General features: G+C 41.4%; 1 protein-coding gene across 2 annotated transcripts in view; it reads right to left on the bottom strand.

The window, feature by feature from the left end:
* Positions 1-241: 241 nt before the first annotated feature.
* PSEN1 (presenilin 1) overlaps positions 242-19,641 on the bottom strand; it is a 53,698-nt gene continuing 34,298 nt past the window's right edge. For both annotated transcript variants that reach the window (XM_074955599.1, XM_074955600.1), the window contains exons 7-11: positions 17,366-17,464; positions 13,979-14,065; positions 10,451-10,624; positions 5,032-5,150; positions 242-4,565 (exon numbers count right to left, since the gene is read on the bottom strand). In XM_074955599.1, coding sequence (XP_074811700.1) covers positions 4,410-4,565; positions 5,032-5,150; positions 10,451-10,624; positions 13,979-14,065; positions 17,366-17,464 — 635 coding nt within the window. In that variant the 3' untranslated portion in view covers positions 242-4,409. The remainder of the gene's footprint in view (positions 4,566-5,031; positions 5,151-10,450; positions 10,625-13,978; positions 14,066-17,365; positions 17,465-19,641) is intronic.

The raw sequence follows: 19,641 nt of genomic DNA, 5'->3' as shown, positions 1-19,641 counted from the left end.
AATTGGTTTTGACAGATTCTCTAAATTAAAATGAAAGGAAGCTTTAAAAATGTGTTTTTATGGGAATCTAGTTTGAAGAAATTATTCCTTTGGGAAATAAGAGGCTTTTAAACATCTCTTTAAAACAAGATTCTTGTCTTTAAATACTGAAGCTAAAATCTGCAGTGTTTAGGCATCCAACACAAGTTTAATGTTTAATATAATCATATTAAAACCACGACAATCAGCAAAGTTAGGATCCATGCATTCTTTATTTTAATGATTAGACAAAGGAAAATTTGCAATAATCTATCAAAACTGTATCTTATCAAGAACTGGAAAGGTGTTTAAAAAAACTTATTCACATTCAATTCAGATTATGTACAAACCAGTGTCTGTAAAAAAGAAAACAGCAAATGCTTGAGTGTAAAATAATCCAATTCTAGTTCATATTCCAGCATTCCCAATGACCAAACTTATGCTGTAAAACAAGATACTACCGTAGTGCAGACATGTTCCACAGTCTTCATTATACTGGTCTCAACAGCATAGCTGTCAAAAACAGTTTCCCCACCCCCTTTTATTTATTTAAAGTTTTTTTGAGAAGTTTCCTAACACTTCTTCATCCGTCCTGAAATTCCACTCAGATGTAGTCCAGCATAATTCTTCCTCGCTGTGGCAATGGCAGAACGAGTTGCCATGTACAGTACCAGAGTCCAAACAACAAATGCACGGTCTGCTTTTTACTCCAAGGAGGTTAGCCATTTTCAGCAGAGTTCAGCCCTTGAGTATTTGGCTTAAAATCAGGATTTGCTCCCAGGACAGTTTGAACATGGTGCTCTACACAAGCACGTAGACCTCCAGACTCACCCTACACTGACTGCATCTGAATGCAGATGCACCACAGTCAGAAGGAGCTTCCAGTTATTTATAGTAGCAGCATTCAGTATAGCCATGAAAATAATTCCCCATTTACAAATATCTGTTATAACCATCTGCTCTGGACTAAATCTGAAAATAAAAGCAATGAGGAAGAAAACATATGGTATAAATCCAAGCAGACATTTTTAAGCACTCCTACAACTCAATGATGTTTTGGTTTAAGATATTTTGCAGATGAGTAGCCATTAAAAGAGAATAATCACTTATGAAAATTTGAAAAGTAGGGAAACTATCAGAGATGACAGAATTTAGTCTTGAAACGACAACACTTACTGGTTAATCAAATGTGATAGACATGTTTGGAACACAGAGGAGAAAGATCCACAGCTACTGGGATAACACAATAAAAGCTAAGAGCTTCTGTAGACTAAGGTGTTGTCAATAGTGTTCTAATTTAGGAATCAATAACCCCCTCAAAGAGCTATAAAATATACCAGAAATCTCTGGATTATACAAAGTAGACCAGATTGAAATAATCCAACAACAAATTAGATTTGTATTTTTATGGAAGACTAGAAGAGAAATTATGACAGGACTTAACTTCATACTTGTGCATTAAACTCCCAAATCCCAAGAAATGCAGAATGAACACTATTCTTAATTAACCCTTCTGGACCAAGTACTGAAGTGATCTAGCATCACAAGATCGTATTCAGCATGTGTGCTACCGTACTTCAGTGTAAAAGGGCAAATCAAGGAAAGAGTTTCAATCTTACTTTTGCATCTCCAGGCTTTAGCAAGTGTACTCAAGGCTTAATGTTATTATATTGGTGTATAATCTCCACCACAACCTTCTGTAACATAGCTAGAAGTTAAAACTCCAGGATGGCAGAATTTTAGGCAGTGGAAGACTGGCAATTTAAATGTTTTGAAGATTCTGAGTTGTTCTTTAAGGGCCAGATTCAACACTCACTGAAGTAAATGGAAAGGTTCCTATTTACTTCAAACAGGCATTAGATTGGGCCTTAAGGGAGTCAGAGTTCCAGCAGTGACTATTTCAAACAAAAGATAACCTCTGCATTTTACTAATAACTCTGTTAACTGAGACTTGGCTCAGATGTACAAATTGATGATAGTGATACCAACTTTTGGCAATTCTTTTCTATATAAACGACAAGCAATAGTTAGAATGCCCAACAAAAAAAAACAGCTGAATTTCTCAGAGATTAATGCTGATGAAAGGATCAAGTAACAACAGTAAAGAACACTCAAACTGCAGAAAACTTTGTATTAAAAATCCAATTTAAATGAAGTTCCACTCAAGTAATATCTGGGACAGTGAACTAGTCCTTACAATTACACAGGCAGTTCTGACCTAGACAGCCAGAATGAGGTACCGAGATGTGGTTACTTTATTAATGCTATCCATAATGAATTCAACAGGCAAATGCAGCCACTACCTAGAATGCAAATACTTTCAGATTAGAAGAGTGTGCGCACCTTAGTTGATGTAACTGCCCTGATTTGCAGATGCCAACATTCTGTGGCTAGTTGAGGTCACACTGAGCAATATACAGAAGTTCCCAGGACATTAAAGATGAGGCAGTTAAAGAAAGCAAAGCATTCTTGGTATGCAACACAAATGCAAACACCTCACCATATTACCTAGTACTCAAACAACAACTTGAGAATGTGCATGAAGTCTCAGTCCTACTACTACTCCATGTTTTCTGAAGTTGAGCTCTTTCTGGAGGGGAGAAAGTTTGCTTCAGAGGCTCTGTTTATACTGGTTTTGTCCATTAGGTGTTTAGAAAGGACTCCAATATTAAACTTATGTAAGCTGCAATGCCATCAATAGTCAGACCTTTCCATTCACCCTATGCTTCATTGAGGTCAGCTGCACCAAAACCAGGCTCTTCGCTTGCACAAAAAGTTTTTCTCCAATCTCGTCCTCCCCAAAATGTCCTATTCTAAAAAAACGTTCACCAAACACCAAATCATGTTAGTTTTAAATAAACAACAACAACACAACAAATTAAGGTGGGGTTATTAAGTTTAGTTTCAATTTTTCACTTTGTATAAAGGCTAACAACCCATGGGCCTCCTTTCAGCTGTTCTGGGACTCTCTTCTCCCTCAAGCTTCTCCAGGTTTTGCCAATCTCCTATTCCATCATGCCTCATTATAACTGGGAAAAAAGGCCATACTTTTTATTCCCAGGCAACACTAAGTGATGGCTCACTTGACTAATGAATATTCATTTATCAATATACTATATAAAATAAAATCACTCAGTGTTAGCCTGAAATAAGCTTGAGCGGCTGATCCTAAAGCTTAACATGTAACAGAGAAGTCAACTGAATGTTACTTAGGAAAAACATTGCCCTTCATTTTAATTTGCTGTAATCCAGAGCCTTTCAACTATATGTTTTTGGAGAGAAAGGTTTGAAGGAAACAGTGGAATGCTACTAAAAATAACCCTCCATTTCTCTACACCTGACAACAGAAGGTTAAAATCCTGGAATGCTTTGGACGGAGATGCTGCTGTAAATGTCTGCCTATTTCATATGCCCAAAGACCCAGTGGCGGAGAACGGGAACTGAGGGCAATGCAGTCCGGTGTGGCAAATGGCCATCTAAAGGCAGAGTTTGAATTGATGTTATTCTAGCAAAGATTAGCGAGACGACAAAAATAAATCCAGAAATTGTCATGTAATTTTAGTAAAGAAAATTTTAGAGTATTAGTCCTCCAACTTTTTACAAGGATCCATGTTAGGACCTCATGATTGACTTGTTCCACACTATTCAGTCCAATCCTTGGTAGCTACATCAGAAATTGGCGGCAGTAGGACAGGATGCACGCTCTATGCTTGAGAATGCAAAGCGTCAGTAAATTTGAGTACAGGCTCTTGTTCCAGTGTGAAAATAAGCTTTTAGATTTATCAAAACCAAGCACACTTAGGCACAGAGGCTATTAAGGGGTGGAACTCTCTTTAGGAGAGACTATTCTTTCTCCTTCGGTCCCATTGCTGCAATACCTGGCCCTTTCCTACTGACCCAAAGCGGGGTCAGGACTCAACTGGTGAAAAACATTGCTTTAAAGGTTTATTTTGGATTGACTCTCTTCAAATGGTTTACATGTCAAATCAGACAACTTTGCTAACTTCTTTTGTTTAATCTCATGGCAGTCCTGAGTGCCTTCAGCGTTGGGAAAATATCAACCTGTACCCAGGGCTCACGTTGCTGGTAGAAGCATTAGCAACTTTTACACAGGTGGTCCTTATTACATGTTTACAATTCAGAAATTGCTTGTGACTTAATGGCATCCAAGTTAGTCCATCAATTGAGAAAAAACCCTTTTTACACAGAAGAATCATATGCTACCCAGTGCAGTAGCTCAGGAAAACATGGGAGGAAGTTGCAATGATTCAGGCCAGAAATCTTGAGCATTGAACTTCACTGTCATGCGAGGACCAAGTAAAAAATCCCTTTTTCCTCCCAGATTTTCTAGAGTCAATATAAACGTCTGTAGAATATCAACTTCAAGTGTGCTAGATATAAAACTGATGGAATGCTAGCTGGTCCATAAAGGGCTGCACCAAGTTATCTGTGGCAAAGTAGAAAACGAGCCCAAAGGTTATGGAGATTGGAAGAGCTGGTAAAGCCTTCTTAAAGATGGCAAGAAGCAGTAGAGTAAGGCACAGACCCTGGAAAGAAGGACAAGGAGACGTTACATGGTAAAACTCATGACAGCAAAAATATGTATTACAGAACACATCAAGATGAAGGGCTGACAAAAGGGTTGGTAAATTACATTTTTTTTGCTTTTCCACACTGAGTGCTATTAATGTCAGGATTAACACTTACTACGCAAAGTAACTCACTAATGAGCCCACTCAGTAAAGCACTGAAGCATATATTTAAAATCCCACTGAAATCAATAGGACATAAACATGAACTTAAGTGTTGTGCTGAATTGAAGCTTAAGTGACTGATCCTGCTCCAACTGAAATCCACAGCAAAACTTGCAGTTTAAGTCCATGATGGTAAGATCAGGCACTGAATAACCAATATGCAAAATCCCAAAGGAAAATATACAACAGCAGCCCCCTTGGCCACTGAAGAATGCACTGAAGTATCACCACCACCACCACCACATTACATTATACTCACAATTAGTATAGCTACAAAACAGGCTAAAGTTGTGTTCCAGTCTCCACTTGCTGTTGCTGAGGCCTTGCCAACCAGAACACTGTAGAAAATGAAATCTCCTAAACCAAGCTTTACTCCCCCTGCAATGGTAAAAATATGGAAGTGTTACATAAAGACCCAAAATAACTCCCACAGCAAATGACTTCCATTGTACGTATCTGACAGAATAATCCAAGGAACCCAAAAGAAATTAGCAGATTCTTCTTGACCCTCCTGCTGCAGAGCTGTTCCAGTCTCCAATACACATGAATGTGTCATGTCGCAGTTTGCCAGTACACTTCATTGTATCAAGTTATAAACAGATTAAATGTCACAAATCAAACACAAGAGACATTTTTTTACACATACCCCCATTTTAAAATTAAGTTAGCAAGGACTCAAAATGGGAGGCTTGGAATCAATGAGAAGTAGAATTTTTTCAGAAGCTGTTTTAAAGCAACAAGGGAAGAAGCACTTATCTGCATGACTATCTCTTCCAGATAAACACGGACATCAGAAAATGGAATTTAAAAGGGAAAAATGAATAGAATACGCAAACATAAAATGTTCTGGAAAAAAAGGATAGCCAAAACGCAGTTCACAGAGTTCTACAATGTAGCTGATTTCATCTTTCGTCAGAGGTGTGGCTAGGTCCCAACAGAGTACTCCATTTTGACACAAACGGGTCATTTCTAACATCTCTAGAGTAAAAAGGAGGACCTCTGCTCATTTGCTCCACTTTATGCAAATCAGAGGAGGTCTTCAGACTCCTAATAATTGCCAACATGACTCTGAATTGAGCAAGTTTGGATGTTCCTGTTATATTTGTTATAGATCTAAGCCACTTTCAGTTGTTTCATTTTACAGCAACATTTTGCCAAAAGACTATTCCTATTACCTGGCCTAGTGGGCAGATGAGTCACTTGTCATTTTGGAGTTTCCACTTACATATCTTCCAGCTTACATATTACCAACACCCAGCAAAACATTCCAGTGACCTCTTGTGTCTTCTACAGAATCCTTATTCTGATAGCTCTGAAAGGCTCTTTGTGTAATTATGATGCATCTTTCAGATTAAATGGATGTTTGTGGTTCTGCAGTACGTGGACCCTTCAAAAGTGCATGAGCCAATGTGCTCGTTTTTATGGTAATTACCACCTTGGCAGGGACTTTAGTAGCATAATATCCAATTAACAGCATTTCTGTAAAACAGAAGTAAAGAAGATTTCCTGTATATTTGTTCCACTAAATAAGGCTCAGACAGTGCCATAGCTTTTTCAAAGCCTCTAAGTCAAGGCTGTCAAACACCCGGATGGTGGGCAAGATCCAGCCCCTTGGATACTCTCATCTAGCCCACAGCTCCCTTTCTCACAACAGTGCAATCCAGCTCTAGGCTCGTTCTGCAGGAACCAAGGGAGAGCTGGTGATTGAGTGGGCACCTGCTGAAGAGGAAGAGCCAAGGAGTGAGCTTATGCCTGATTGGCCACATGCAAGGAAGCCCCAGCCCCTTCCACCTCACCTCAGCATCCCTCCTCCTGCTATGGCAGCTGCCTCTGCATCTTCTGCCACCAGGACTGAGCCCCGTTGCTTCTGAACTTCCCTTGCCCCTCAAATTGTTTCTGTTCATCCTGGCCTAGTGGGAAGGGCCCCAGAGCTCTGCTACCCCAGATGAGGCACAGAAATCTAGGACTCCTCTTCTCCACAGCAGCTGCTCTCTCTTTCTCTCTTCTCCCTGTCTTTGTCCCCTTCTTCCCTCTCCCTCCCTGTCCCCTTCTTCCCTCGCCCTCTCCTCATCTTTCCGTCAGGGTTCCTGATAACCCCATCAAGCCCTGCAGCACCAGGTTTATGGGAGTGGGTCCTCCTCTTCCCACCATGTTTTTCTTGCCACTGCTGCCTCCACCAACCAACCCAGCCGTCTGTTACTTTTCAGACAAGGGGAAAGGAAGAATTAACGTAGCTAAACAGACGTACTCTACAGTCAGAGGAGGCTGGAAAACATGCTCCTTACCGGTGAGGTTTGTTTCTCTGGCCCACAAACCCCAAGTCAAAGTACACTTTGGCCCTCACCTCAGAATTAGTTTGACACTCCTACTCTAAGTTATAATTATTGGGTTTTTCTAGAAAGGTCCTCAACAGTTCCCTTCTGAACTCAAAGGAGTCCCCATATCTTAACCATTCCCCACATTTATTTTTCAGCCTAGGTCTACACTGAAAAATTAGATCAACCTAGCTACGTCGCTCAGGGCTGTGAAAAATTTTGCACCCTGTGTGACGTAGACAGGTTGACCTAACTCCCCCGTGTAGACGCAGCTGGGTCGACAGAACAATTCTTCCGTCAACCTATCTGCTGCCTGGATGGATTATCTACATCGATGGAAAAACCCCTTCCATAAAGGTAGGAAGGGTCTACACTAGAGTGGCACAGCTGCACCGCCATAGCTGTGCTGCTGTAGTGTAGACGTACTTCATTCATATGAGGCTATGGCCATTAGCTGGATGAAACGCTCTGCATCCCATCCGCACTGATCTTTGATTTGCAAGGTGGTCCCCCGTTTTGCAGGGACTCAGCATGGTTGCCCCTGAGCCTCTGCTAGCACAGGAGCGGGGTGTGACTGTACATCCCTTCCACTCAGTTCTTGTCCATGTTCACCAGAAATTTCCTGTGAATCTGGGAGGACTGCAGCTCAGGCTGCAACAAGTGTGGGGAGAAAACTCCTAGTCTGCCTTTAGACAGACAGTCCCATGAAGGACAGACTCCAGAAACCCTTTTCTTTACTACCTCTTAAACCTCTACAGTGGTTTCAGCTCTTTCAAACTGAGAGACAGACAGTCCCAAAACCACAGGGTTTGTAGTAAATCAAGATTACTGGCGAGGGGAGGGGAGGGGAAAAGAGATCGATTAAAACAAAAGAAACAGTCTGCATAAAATAGCTAGTCTTCAACCAGGCAAAAGCCAACTTAAGTCACTACTGGAAATCAGAAGCACCTTACACTTCTCATCTCCCTGGAGTCCCTCAGTACCACCGCTCAGGTTACTCTGATCTGTTCACTGTGATCTCCCCTAAGACTTAACCATTATGTGTTTCCTAAATTCATTCAGGATCATGTTCACTGCTTTGGACCAACTCTTTTGGTTCCTGTTTATCCTGTAAGAACTTTTACAGTTTGGAGCCTTTTGAACATGTACACACACAATAGTCTCCCAGCCCCTCTCCAACATCTCATTTACAAGGATAGTTTCCCATACTCCTAAAGGCCATGCTTTCACATGCTGATTGTCTTGACTGGAGGTGCCAATCTAAACCTAACTCAATCTGTCTTTAAAGAGACAGGTTGTATTGTTTTATAAGTCACCCTTCACTTTATTGTACTCTATCAGCTATGAAGCACTTTCAAATTAACACTGATCTGTCACAGAAGATACCAAGCTAGAGGCCAAGTGAAGCGCTGCATGGCAGCACATTCCAATCTGACTAGATTACCAGGCTCCAAGAATATTAACAACTTTTTTTTTTTTTTTTTAACTCCTGGTGGAAAGGTTCATTGTTAAAACTAAAAAGTCATTTTGGAAACAACTTCCGAATATCTAAAACATCTAGAATTGCAGCTACTATTCAAAATTTAATTTCTCATCATATTAAGGTCTAATTTAATGGAAAAGGAAGTATTTCAAAACTAAAAGAATTATGCAGAGTTAGGACTAGCAGTTGTCCTGATCTCAGTTCTAAAGGGCTTTCAAGAGACAGCTGTAGAAGGAAATTAATGCCTTACCATTACTTATCACTGACTACAGTGATTAATAATCCAAGCTCCAGAGAGACATGCTAAACTTTAAGGGAAAAATTCAGTAGGAACCTTACTGCATTGATCCAGTACAGAATTTGTTTACTTACCTTTATTAGCAAAGTGACATTAAAAAAAAAATACTTACAACATCCCAACTCACTCTTAAAAAACACAAAACTAGTGGGTTGCAGTAACAGACTGTATCACTGCTTGCTCTGCACAGTGATCACTGCATGCTAAAACAATTCTCTCTCAAGTCAAGTTGTGTTGAACAGTAACTTGATGAAAAGGGGAGTGTTGAGAATGCTGTCTTACCATGCTGATGATATTAAACATTTACATACTGCTGCAGTGTATTAAACGCTCAGTGATCAGTACAATGGCTACGAAGCTACTTCCACACAACGTGAATTTCCCAACATACTTCTAACAAGTTATTGCTGGCTGACAAGTATGACCAGCAGCACTGTAAATATGCTACTAGAACTACTGATTGTAGAAATAGAGGGAGAAAGACACACATCTCGGAACAATTTATTATTTTCTTCATTTAAAATACCCACATGGGCAGGGAGAAAAAGTGCCTACAGCTGGGACAGGAGTCTAACACTTACTTTAAATAACAATCCATTCAGAAAACTATAACTGTCTACCAACACAGCCAGTCTACACATAAAAGAATTAGGTCAGTTGTTAAAAGACTAAAATACACTCCACCCCACTCCCAAGATCCCTGTGCCCCTAAGTGTCCTTCCCAAAAGCTCTAGCAAAGAAAGAGGCTTTGCAGTTCACTCTGAAGGTCAACAGAGATTTGGGTTATTTTGGAGAAAGGCAGGCACTAAACTCCAAAGATGCGGTTATGAAATACACCCTACTAACATCCTACCACTTTCAACAAGTGCCTTCACAACTATGGCAGTAATGCACCGGGGGGGTGGGGAGGGGGGAGAGAGAGAGAGAGTCTGCCAGACAGGCAGGTCTGAAAATGCTTAGTGCTCTACAGGTCCAACACCACCTTAAATTCCACCTGGAAACGAAAAGCCTGCCTGTGCAGATCCCTGACTCCTGATGTTATGTGCTCACAGCGAGACACTGCATTTAACAAGCAGGCTGCTACAGGGGGAAAAAACAAAAACCAAGCAAGCTGCAACATCCTGCATTGAACTTTGGTTTCTAATTAGACTTAACATTTAGTTTTGTGCAGAGTGTACTGCGGTATTCTAATCTTGAGGTGACAAAAGGCATGGATCGCCGTTGCAAGGTCTGTATCCAAATGGATGACCATCTCTGACCATCAGCAGATTCATTACTGTTATATGACAGTTTAAGCAGATAGGGAGCTAACACAGTTGATCAATAGCAAAATAAGAACAATTATCTCAATATCCCCCCTCTGCAGCATCTCAAACGAAAACGAACAAAGACACCTAAATGGAGCTCCATCCAGTCCTGTGAAGGTCATCAGGTGGATCAACATGTCCTCATCATTAGGGACTTTTCAGCCCGTCCTTGCAATACAGTGTACTATGTAAGTAACATATGAATGAATAGACACATTATCTTTAGCTGACTGAAAACCAAATGTATATTTATTCAGTCTTGGAACAATACTTACTCTCTTCTGGGTCCTCGCTGGCTTGGGAGTTACTAGGGAGAGCCTGAACAGCAGCCCGGGATTCAGGAGTTGATTCAAGGGGCCCTATTCGGGTATCCCTTTGTTGCTCCCATTCCGGATTGAAACCTCCGTCATCCATGTCAGCATCTTCATTCTGAGTCTGGTTCGGTGCGGCTCAAGGGAAGAAAACAATAGTATAAAACCTATTTCAAAAGTGTTTCTCATACAAAGACACTCCTGTTAATACAGTCAGACACATGGGGTAACTGTCCTCCTCTAGTCGGCACTGGTGAGACCTCAGCTGAAGTACTGTGTCCAAGGTTAGGTGCCACACTTTAGGAAAGATATGGACAAATTGGAGAGAGTCCAGAGGAAAGCAACAAAAATGATGAAAGGTTTAGAAAACCTGACCTATGAGGAAAGGTTAAAAAGACTGAAAGGAGGGACCTTCAAATATGTTAAAAACTGTTATAAAGAGGACTGTGATCAATTGTTCTCCATGTCCACTGAACCCAAGACAAGAAGTAATGGATTCAATCTGCCACAAGGGAAATTTTAGGTTATATATTAGGAAAAACTTTCTAACTATAAGGATACTTAAGCTCTGGAATAGGCTTCCAAGGGAGGTTTTGGAATCCCTATCACTGGAGGTTATCTAACCTGTTTTTAAAAAAAAACACCTGTCAGGGATGGTCTAGGTTTACTTGGTACTTCCACAACACAGGGGCCTGGACTTGATTTTTCAAGGTCCTTTCCAGCCCTTTTCTAACATAAGAATGGCCATAGTGGGGCAGACCAGTATCCTGTCTTCTAACAGTGGCTGATGCCAGATGTGTTAGAGGAAATGAACAGAACAGGGCAATTTATCAAGTAATCCAGTTCCATCGTCTGGTGGTCAGAGGTTTAGGGACACCCAGAGCACGGGGCTGCATCCCTGACAATCTTGGCTAACAGCCATTGACGGATTTATTCTCCGTGAATTTGCTTAATTCTTTACTAAGCCCAGTTCTACTTTTGGCCTTCATAACATCCCCTAGCAACAAGTTCCTATGTTGTGTGAAGAACGCTTCCTTATGTTAGTTTTAAAACTGCTGCCTATTAATTTCATTGGGTGACCCCTGGTTCTTATGCTACGTGAAGGAATAAATAACACTGTCATTCATTTTCTCCACACCAGTCAAAATTTTACAGACCTCTATCATATCCCCGCTTAGTTATCCCTTTTCTGAACTAAAAAGTCCCAGTTTTTTTAATCTCTCCTCAGATGGAAACTAATAATTTTTGCTGCCTTTCTCTGTACTTTTTCCAACGTAATATATCTTTTTTGAGATGGGGTGACGTGAATGGCAGGCAGTATTCAATGTGTGGGCATACCATGGATTTATATAGTGACATTAAGATATTTTCTGTCTTATTATCTATCCCTTTTCTAATGGTTCCAAACATTTTGTTTGCTTTTTTGACTGCTGCTTCACATTGAACTGATGTTTTTAGAGAACTATCTACAATGACTCCAAGATTTCTTTCTTGAGTGGTAACAGCTGACTTAGACTCAGTCATTTTATATGTACAGTTGGTATTGTGTTTTCCAGTGTGCATTACTCTGCACTTATCAACAGTGAATTTCATCTGCCATTTTTGTTGCCCAGTCACCCAGTTTTGTGCAATCCCTTTGTAACTCTTCTCAGTCAGCTTTGGACTTAACTATTCTGAGTAAGTTTGTATCATCTGCAAATGTTGCCACCTCACTGTTTACCCCTTTTCCAGATCATTTACGAATATGTTGAAAAGAACTGGTTGCAGTTCAGATCCTTGGGGGGCAGTCTGCTATTTACTGTGAAAACTGATCATTTATTCCTACTCTTAGTTTCCTATCTTTTAACCAGTTACAGTGAGATTGTTGATGCAATATGAGGTTACAGCAAAATGTCATCCTATTATATCATGATCTGACATGACAACATGAGGACGTTTTATCAGCAGAATGTCTTTGACTCTCTCCAGTGAGACAACAGCTATATACCACATGCTCACTGGATGGGAGCCCTTAAAAAAGGGAAGAAAGCAGAACCACTCAGTGTTGTACAGAAATTTGTGAATGGACTATCAGGAAACCTGATCAAATCCTGCCCTTTCAATATGGCCTTATTCTTTAAAATCTCATTTTATAAACTTTGCCTTTCCCTGCACATGGATGTTGCCTTACCTCAACTATCCTCTGCACTGAACTGAGCTCAGTCAGTACAGGAACTCCTCACTTAACATTGTAGTTATGGTCCTGAAAAATGCAACTTTAAGCGAAACGATGTTAAGCGAATCCAATTTCCCCATAAGACTTAATGTAAGTGAGGAGGTTACGTTCCAGGGAAATTTTTTTCACCAGACAGAAGACTATATATATATATATATATAAAATATAAAAAAATGTGTATATATATATATATATATATATATATTACACACACACACACACAGTATAAGTTTTAAACAATTTAATACTGGTACACAGTGATGATGATTGTGAAGTTTGGTTGAGGTGGAGGAGTCAGAGGGTGGGATATTTCCCAGGGAATGCCTTAGTGCTAAATGATGAACTAGCAATTGGCTGAGCCCTCAAGGGTTAACTCTCACACTCTACAAGGCAGCAGGAAAGGAGGGAGGGCAGTCAGAGAGAGAGACAGAGACACACACGTGCATTTCCCCTTTAATTATGAAGAGTGGGGTCAGAAGTACACTGCCTTGTTAATTAGATCAGGAAGCTGAGACCGACCACAGCTGCTGCTGCCTAAGGCAGCAGCTCCCTCATCCGTGTCCCCCCCCCCCCCGCTCTATGGAAGATGGGGTAAGCAGGGTGCAGGAGCTGGGGGGGGGGGGGGGAGGGACACCTTGACATTAGCCTCCCTCTTCTTCCCCTCCCCCCCCACGGCAAGCAGGAGTCTCGGGGAGCAGCTCCAAGGCAGAGGGCAGGAGCAGCACATGGCAGTGGGGGGAGGGACAGCTGAACTACCGGCAATTGATAGCCTGCTGAGCAGCTGCTGCACAGGGAACTTAAGGGAGCAGGGAGCTGATAGGGGTCTGCTGATCCACCCTGGTTCCAAGCCCCCACCAGCTAGCTGCAACGGGCTGCTCTCCCTGCAAGCAGTGGACAAAGCAGGCGGCTGCCAAACGGCATTATAAGGGAGCATTGCACAGCTTTAAACGAGCAGGTTCCCTAATTGATCAGCAATGTAACCATGTTAACGGGACGACTAAGTGAAGAGTTCCTGTACTTGTTTAGACAAGTCTCTTAAATAGAAACCAGGAGTTCCATAACAATGAATAGCTGCAAGAATATTAATTGCATATTAACTGAACATCATTTGCAGTCAAGACAGATTATTTCTAGTGGGGCTTTCACTCTTAGGGAATGGAGAACCATTTGTTGCCCGGTCTGTGCAAAAAGAGTGTTTAAAAAGCCCCATCTGAAAGCAGGGACAGTTCTCTGTGAAGATGTTCTATAGTAAGAAAACATGCAAAAGAAATCCTCACCTTGTTTATCGTAAGTGGAGCTTTTGGAAGTTTTGCGTTGGGCTTCCGGGTCTTCCTCAGCCATGTTCACTAGCCATATCATCGTTGCTGTTGAAGAAAACACGCTGGTCAACATGTGCCAGCAGACAAACTCTGGTCTCAGCATTGGGCTATTGTTTCTCTACTACCTTTTTTGCTGCAACTATCTTCTGTCACAGGCAGTTTTACTTCCTTTTAAAATACTTAAAGGCATACTAATAGATGGGATTAAGTCAGTTTCAGCTACAACACATCTTCTAGATCTGACTGGATACAGACTGATCATAATAGATGTTATAAAAATGATAAGTCAAGTTGCAGCTGCCTTAGAGATACAGTTTCCTTTTAAGAGTACATATTGAAAAACTGAACTGAACTGATGATTCTCCTCCTACTCTCCTGTACAGAGCAACCAGATTTTCATTTGGAAGTAGAATGACTGGTATTGAAGTGGCACCAGTTTACACAGGCAGTGCTGGTAACTGAATCTATAGAAGTTATTTTTCTTTTTAAAAGGCTGGTCACTTCTCCTATTCTTTTACAATTCAATTGTATTCAATTTAAGTTGTTTATTTTTTAGGGCTGTTTCCCAGCCCTAACTTCCACTTCTTGGGCATACAGAAGGGCTGAGCCAGCTATTGGCGGATGTTACCAGTACAACAGAACTAAGATGCATCCGATGACGTGAGCTGTAGCTCACGAAAGCTTATGTTCAAATAAATTGGTTAGTCTCTAAGGTGCCACAAGTACTCCTTTTCTTTTTGCGAATACAGACTAACACAGCTGCTACTCTGAGAACTAAGATTGTGACAGATAAGTCAACCCTCACTCCATCCAACTCTCTCCCTCCACCACACTTCTCTCCTAAGCAGCCAACTGGAGTCTACAACATAAGACATTTCTACTGTGCTTGACATTTTAATACGTTTTCTGAATCAACATGATATTTGCTAGGTTTTCAGGACATCATAGTATCCCAAAGCTAGTATGTATGGAAAATGTCAGTGGTGGATACCCTAACAGATCAGATCTCCAAGTCACAATCTGTCTGATGAGTTGGACATCACCACATACATCCACCCTTCTATATCTGAGATGGCAATACCTAGGTAATAAACTGCATTTATCATGCACTTCTGGCCAGCTTTTAAAACACTGATCTTTAATGTTGCTTTTTTTTATTTTGGATAAAAACATGGCAATTCCCCTTAAACTACTAGAGCCTTCCATTCAATGTCAAAGTATTTTGGATTTTTTATAGCTTGCCTTCTATAGAGCCTTTCAGATGATCTCAAACAGTCCCCCCCCGCCCCTCCACAAAACAAGCCTCACAACACCCCTGCGAGATAGGTATTGGCCCCATTTTATACAAGACAACTGAGGCAGGGGGATGATCAGATATCGAGTTAATGTCAGAGCTAGGAAAAAGACAACTCCTGACTCCCTGTCATCCCACAAGAGCACAGTCCCTCTCCCAATTGTAAGGTCTTACCCAGTCGGCTTTCTTGTAGTGTTAAAATATGTAAGTGGTTTAACCAGATGTTCTGAATTTATCCAGTCTGAATGAACAGTGCTTAAAAAGCTCTATACACTCCCAGTAGCCAGAAATCAATATGCAAGATAAGCAGGAATCCCCAATAGTGAGCTCCATGGGTGATGCCCTGGTGAGAAGACCAGCTGCTGGTAAGGGAGAGGAAGCTGGCATTACCATAGTGGACCTCACCAGGCGGCTCAGGTTTTTTTAATCAGTTTCCGGCTGCTGGGTACCTGATTAGTCTAAAATATGGCTGCTGGAAGGGAGAAATAACTCTCTTCCCACTATCCCAGAGACTCTTAGCTGCTGGAGGTGAAAGTGTGTGTCTGGTACTTTATCTTCACCTGGCATTTTAGTTTCAGTTCTCCTCCTCTTTCATCCCAGAGTTTTCCGGAGCAGCAGCAAAGTAAAATTGGTTGATTCTTGACAATTTCACTGCTGCTCCCAGGATTAGCAACAGCAGCAGTGAAACTGATCAGATTTGTGCTAGTTTTACATTGCTGCTGCTTACTAGAGCTGGGCAAATAACTGATTTTTTTTGGTTCTACTTGAGCCAAATCTAAAAATTTGGAAAAAACATTGGTGAATTTCAACCCAAAAGGTCTTGTTTCCAGGCATTTTTAAAGGCCAGATTCACAAAACTGCCAGAGGTAGTTGTGGTCCTTACCTTATAACTTTTAGCTCAATGGTTAAGACATTCACCCAGTATGGGGGGGACCTGGGCTCAATTCCCCCATTTGCCTGATATGGAGCCAGGACTTGAACTTGTGTCTTCCCCCACTCTGAGGAGAGTGCCTGGACTATAGAACATCCTGAGACAGGTCTCTCTCCTATTGAAGCTATCCCACTTTGTATAAAATACTCGAATAGTTATTGGAACATAGAGAGAAAGTAAGAACCACTCTATAGCTCAGTGGTTAGGGCACTCATCTGGGACGTGGGAAACCCAAGTTCAAATCTTTGCTCCAATGCATAATTATGTATACAAGGTAGAACAGTTTCAACAGGAGAGACTGAGAAAGATCATAACACAATATCCCAGAATACACCAAAATATAGCCCAGTGATTAGATGGGGGGATGAGGAGAGACCCAAGTTCAAGTCCCTGCTCCATATCAGCTGGGGGACGGATTGAACTAGGTCTCCCACTTACTGGGCGAGTGCGCTAAGCACTGAACTAAAAGTTACAAGGTGGGCACACCCCACATATACTTTGTGAATATAGCCTAAACATGTTTTTAGGTTAAAACTAGTCTGCAGATGTGTGTCAAAATTGCAAATAATTTCAGGTCGACAAACTATGAGCAACACCAGAAGCAGACACACACAGAGAACACAGAAGCAGTTCACATTTAATAAGGTATTCCTTGCAACCATAAGCTAGAAACATAATTTTTAAAAGTCTGAAGAAAATTGGTTTTTTGCAGGAATACATGGGATAGGATCCCCTCGCTCTGTGGCGAGTAGATTGTTTAAGCCCTGCAAATGGATAAATATTTCTAAATAGAAACAAAGCCTATCCTAAGCGTGCTACAGTCACATTCTACTGATAATGTTTTGGCCAGACCAAGATCCCTTACCATTTTTTCCCATTTTAATTTAAAAAGAACAATGTGTGCTGTTTTTATCTTGGAATATCTTATAAAGAACATATTTCAGGTTTCTGAGTAAATAGCAAATTAAGAATTGAGGCCCAAGGAAATGAAATGTGATCTCCAGCTGCGCATGCAACAGAACATATTAAAGCAAAGGAAGCCAATGGGATGATTACATCTCCTTTCCTCAAAGTCAGGCAAGAGATTACAAATCTAAAAGCTTTAACGAAATATACTTACAGGAATAAATAAGTGCTGGGAAGAGTGTTTCATTTCTCTCTTGAGCTGTTTCAACCAACATACGAAGAGGACCTTTAGGACATAGGACAGCAACCAGATCTGCAGGGGAGAGCACACAGAAAAGATCCTGTACTACAGTATTACAGACTTGGTTTTTAAAAAGTTTTTATGTGAGACTGGCTGCAGGGATATGGTAATGGGATACCCTCTAAGATGCTGCCTGGAATATAGACCAGGTTAACAAGTTTGTCCCAGTCCTGTTTTCAGTGATAAGATACAAGTCCAGTGGATGTAGATATTGATGGTAAATAGAGTTGATAGTTTATTATATCTAAATTATGTGGCAGGGACCCACCCCCCGTCAAGCCCTCTCCACCATTCACTATATCCCTCAATTCTACTGCCACTTTTAATGTCTGGCATACAGAGGTGTCAGTGCATACCGCACACTTGCTCACTGTAGGAGGTGCAAGAGTGGAAGACTGACTGGTCAGAAGTCTGGGCCTTTGGCATAAACACATATGTTTTCCATGTTTAACTTCTATGATGTGCAAGTGCATGGTTCTCTTTGGTTCCTTCATGTTCCCCAGGGTCTGTTGCCCTCCATCCATGTTAGGTACTTACATGATCTCTCTCCTCCCCCCGCCATCACTGCAGTAATTGAGTGCTTCTTTAATGTATTTATCCCCACACCACCCCTATGAAGCAGGGCGGTATTATTATTCCTGCTTCACAGACTGAGAATTTAGGCACACATGCTGAGTGACATGCCCTTGGTCACACAGAAACTCTGTGGAATTGAACCTAGGGAACTGAGTCCCAAAACAGCGCCATAAACCACTAAGCCATCCCTGCTGGCTCCAGTCATCAGGGCACAACCTGAGCTCCACAGGGAGAAGAGCCCTACTCCCAAGAACTTTAGGAGTAAAGACACTTATAACTCTGTGGCCAGCTGGACTAAAACCCTGCAGCAGGGCTCCCTGGTTTCTCCAAGAAACTGGAAATTATGGCAAATTCAGATAAACTCAAATATTGGGAATTTTAATAAATTAAATAAGAATGCAAATACAGTGGAGTTGCATCTTACGCGGGGGTTAGGTTCTAAAGTCAGCATGTAAGGCTAAAATCGTGTATAGTCAAAATTACCCTTGAAAATCCCTTAAATCGCCCATAAAGTACAGTATACTGTACATGGTTTTGTGTATACAACCCTGTACAGTAATATGTATAAATGTATAATGCACACAGTAATGCACAGTATATAAGAGTACATATGCAAAATATAATTTTACAGTACTGTATTTTTAATTACAGGGTGTCACTGGGGCTTGATGTCGAGCCAGGTGACGGAGAGCTTGGGTGACGGGGAGCGAGTCGTAGACGAAGTGGTTGGCTCTGGTTCAGCTCGAGAAGTTGATTGCGTTGACTCATCTGATGCTGGTTGTTTTTCCTTGAAAAAACATGGTGATTGGCAACTGTCGCTGTTGTTTCTTGAGCTGCTCATACATTTCTTGATACAGTCTCAAATTGTCCGTAATACAACGTGTGATTTTGAGGCTGTGTTCCATAGAGGGATCGTATTCAAAAATTAAATCATTCTTCATTGACAGATGCAGCTTCACCAGTAGTCTGCACGTTTTTGAGGTTGAAGAGGTTCCTAAAATTGTTAAGCCAACCTTGGCTGGCTTTGAATTACTTCTCATCAGAAGACTGTCCCTCTTCGGCAGGAGGTTTGAACAGCGTGTAGAGGCTAAGAGCCTTTTCTTGCAACATGTTGGCATCAATAGGCACACGTTTACGGTTCATGTCTTCCAGCCATAAGTTTAATGCCTTTTCAGTCTTCACTAAAGTCTTATCACGCACCTGGCTCATCACTTGAGCAGTTATTGGAGCACTTGATGCCACAGCTTGATGAATTTCTCTCTCTAATCTTGATAGCACGGATGCTAGATTCATTGCAGCCATATTTACATGCCACGTTGGAGACTGACATACCGTCTCTCAGTAAGTCCAGCACTGCCAGCTTTTCCTCCAGCGTTGGAACAGATCGCTGTTTCTTCAGTTGAGCACCAGATGAAGTAGTTGGCTTGCGTTTAGGGGCCATGTTGTACGAAAAATACGTATCTTTAAACACTAGAATCACACTCAGCACGGCGAGATGCTCACACTATGAGAGGCACGCGGGAACTGAGACAGACTGAGGGAACAGCAGATTCACATCTCCCATCTCATGCTCACTCTGGGGCATATGCTCATTGAGTGGAATGGTGGGCAGA

The sequence above is a fragment of the Natator depressus genome, chromosome 6, assembly GCF_965152275.1.
Source record: "Natator depressus isolate rNatDep1 chromosome 6, rNatDep2.hap1, whole genome shotgun sequence".
In the NCBI taxonomy this organism is placed as follows: Eukaryota; Metazoa; Chordata; order Testudines; family Cheloniidae; genus Natator; species Natator depressus.
This window is presented reverse-complemented; position numbering and strand designations above follow the sequence as displayed.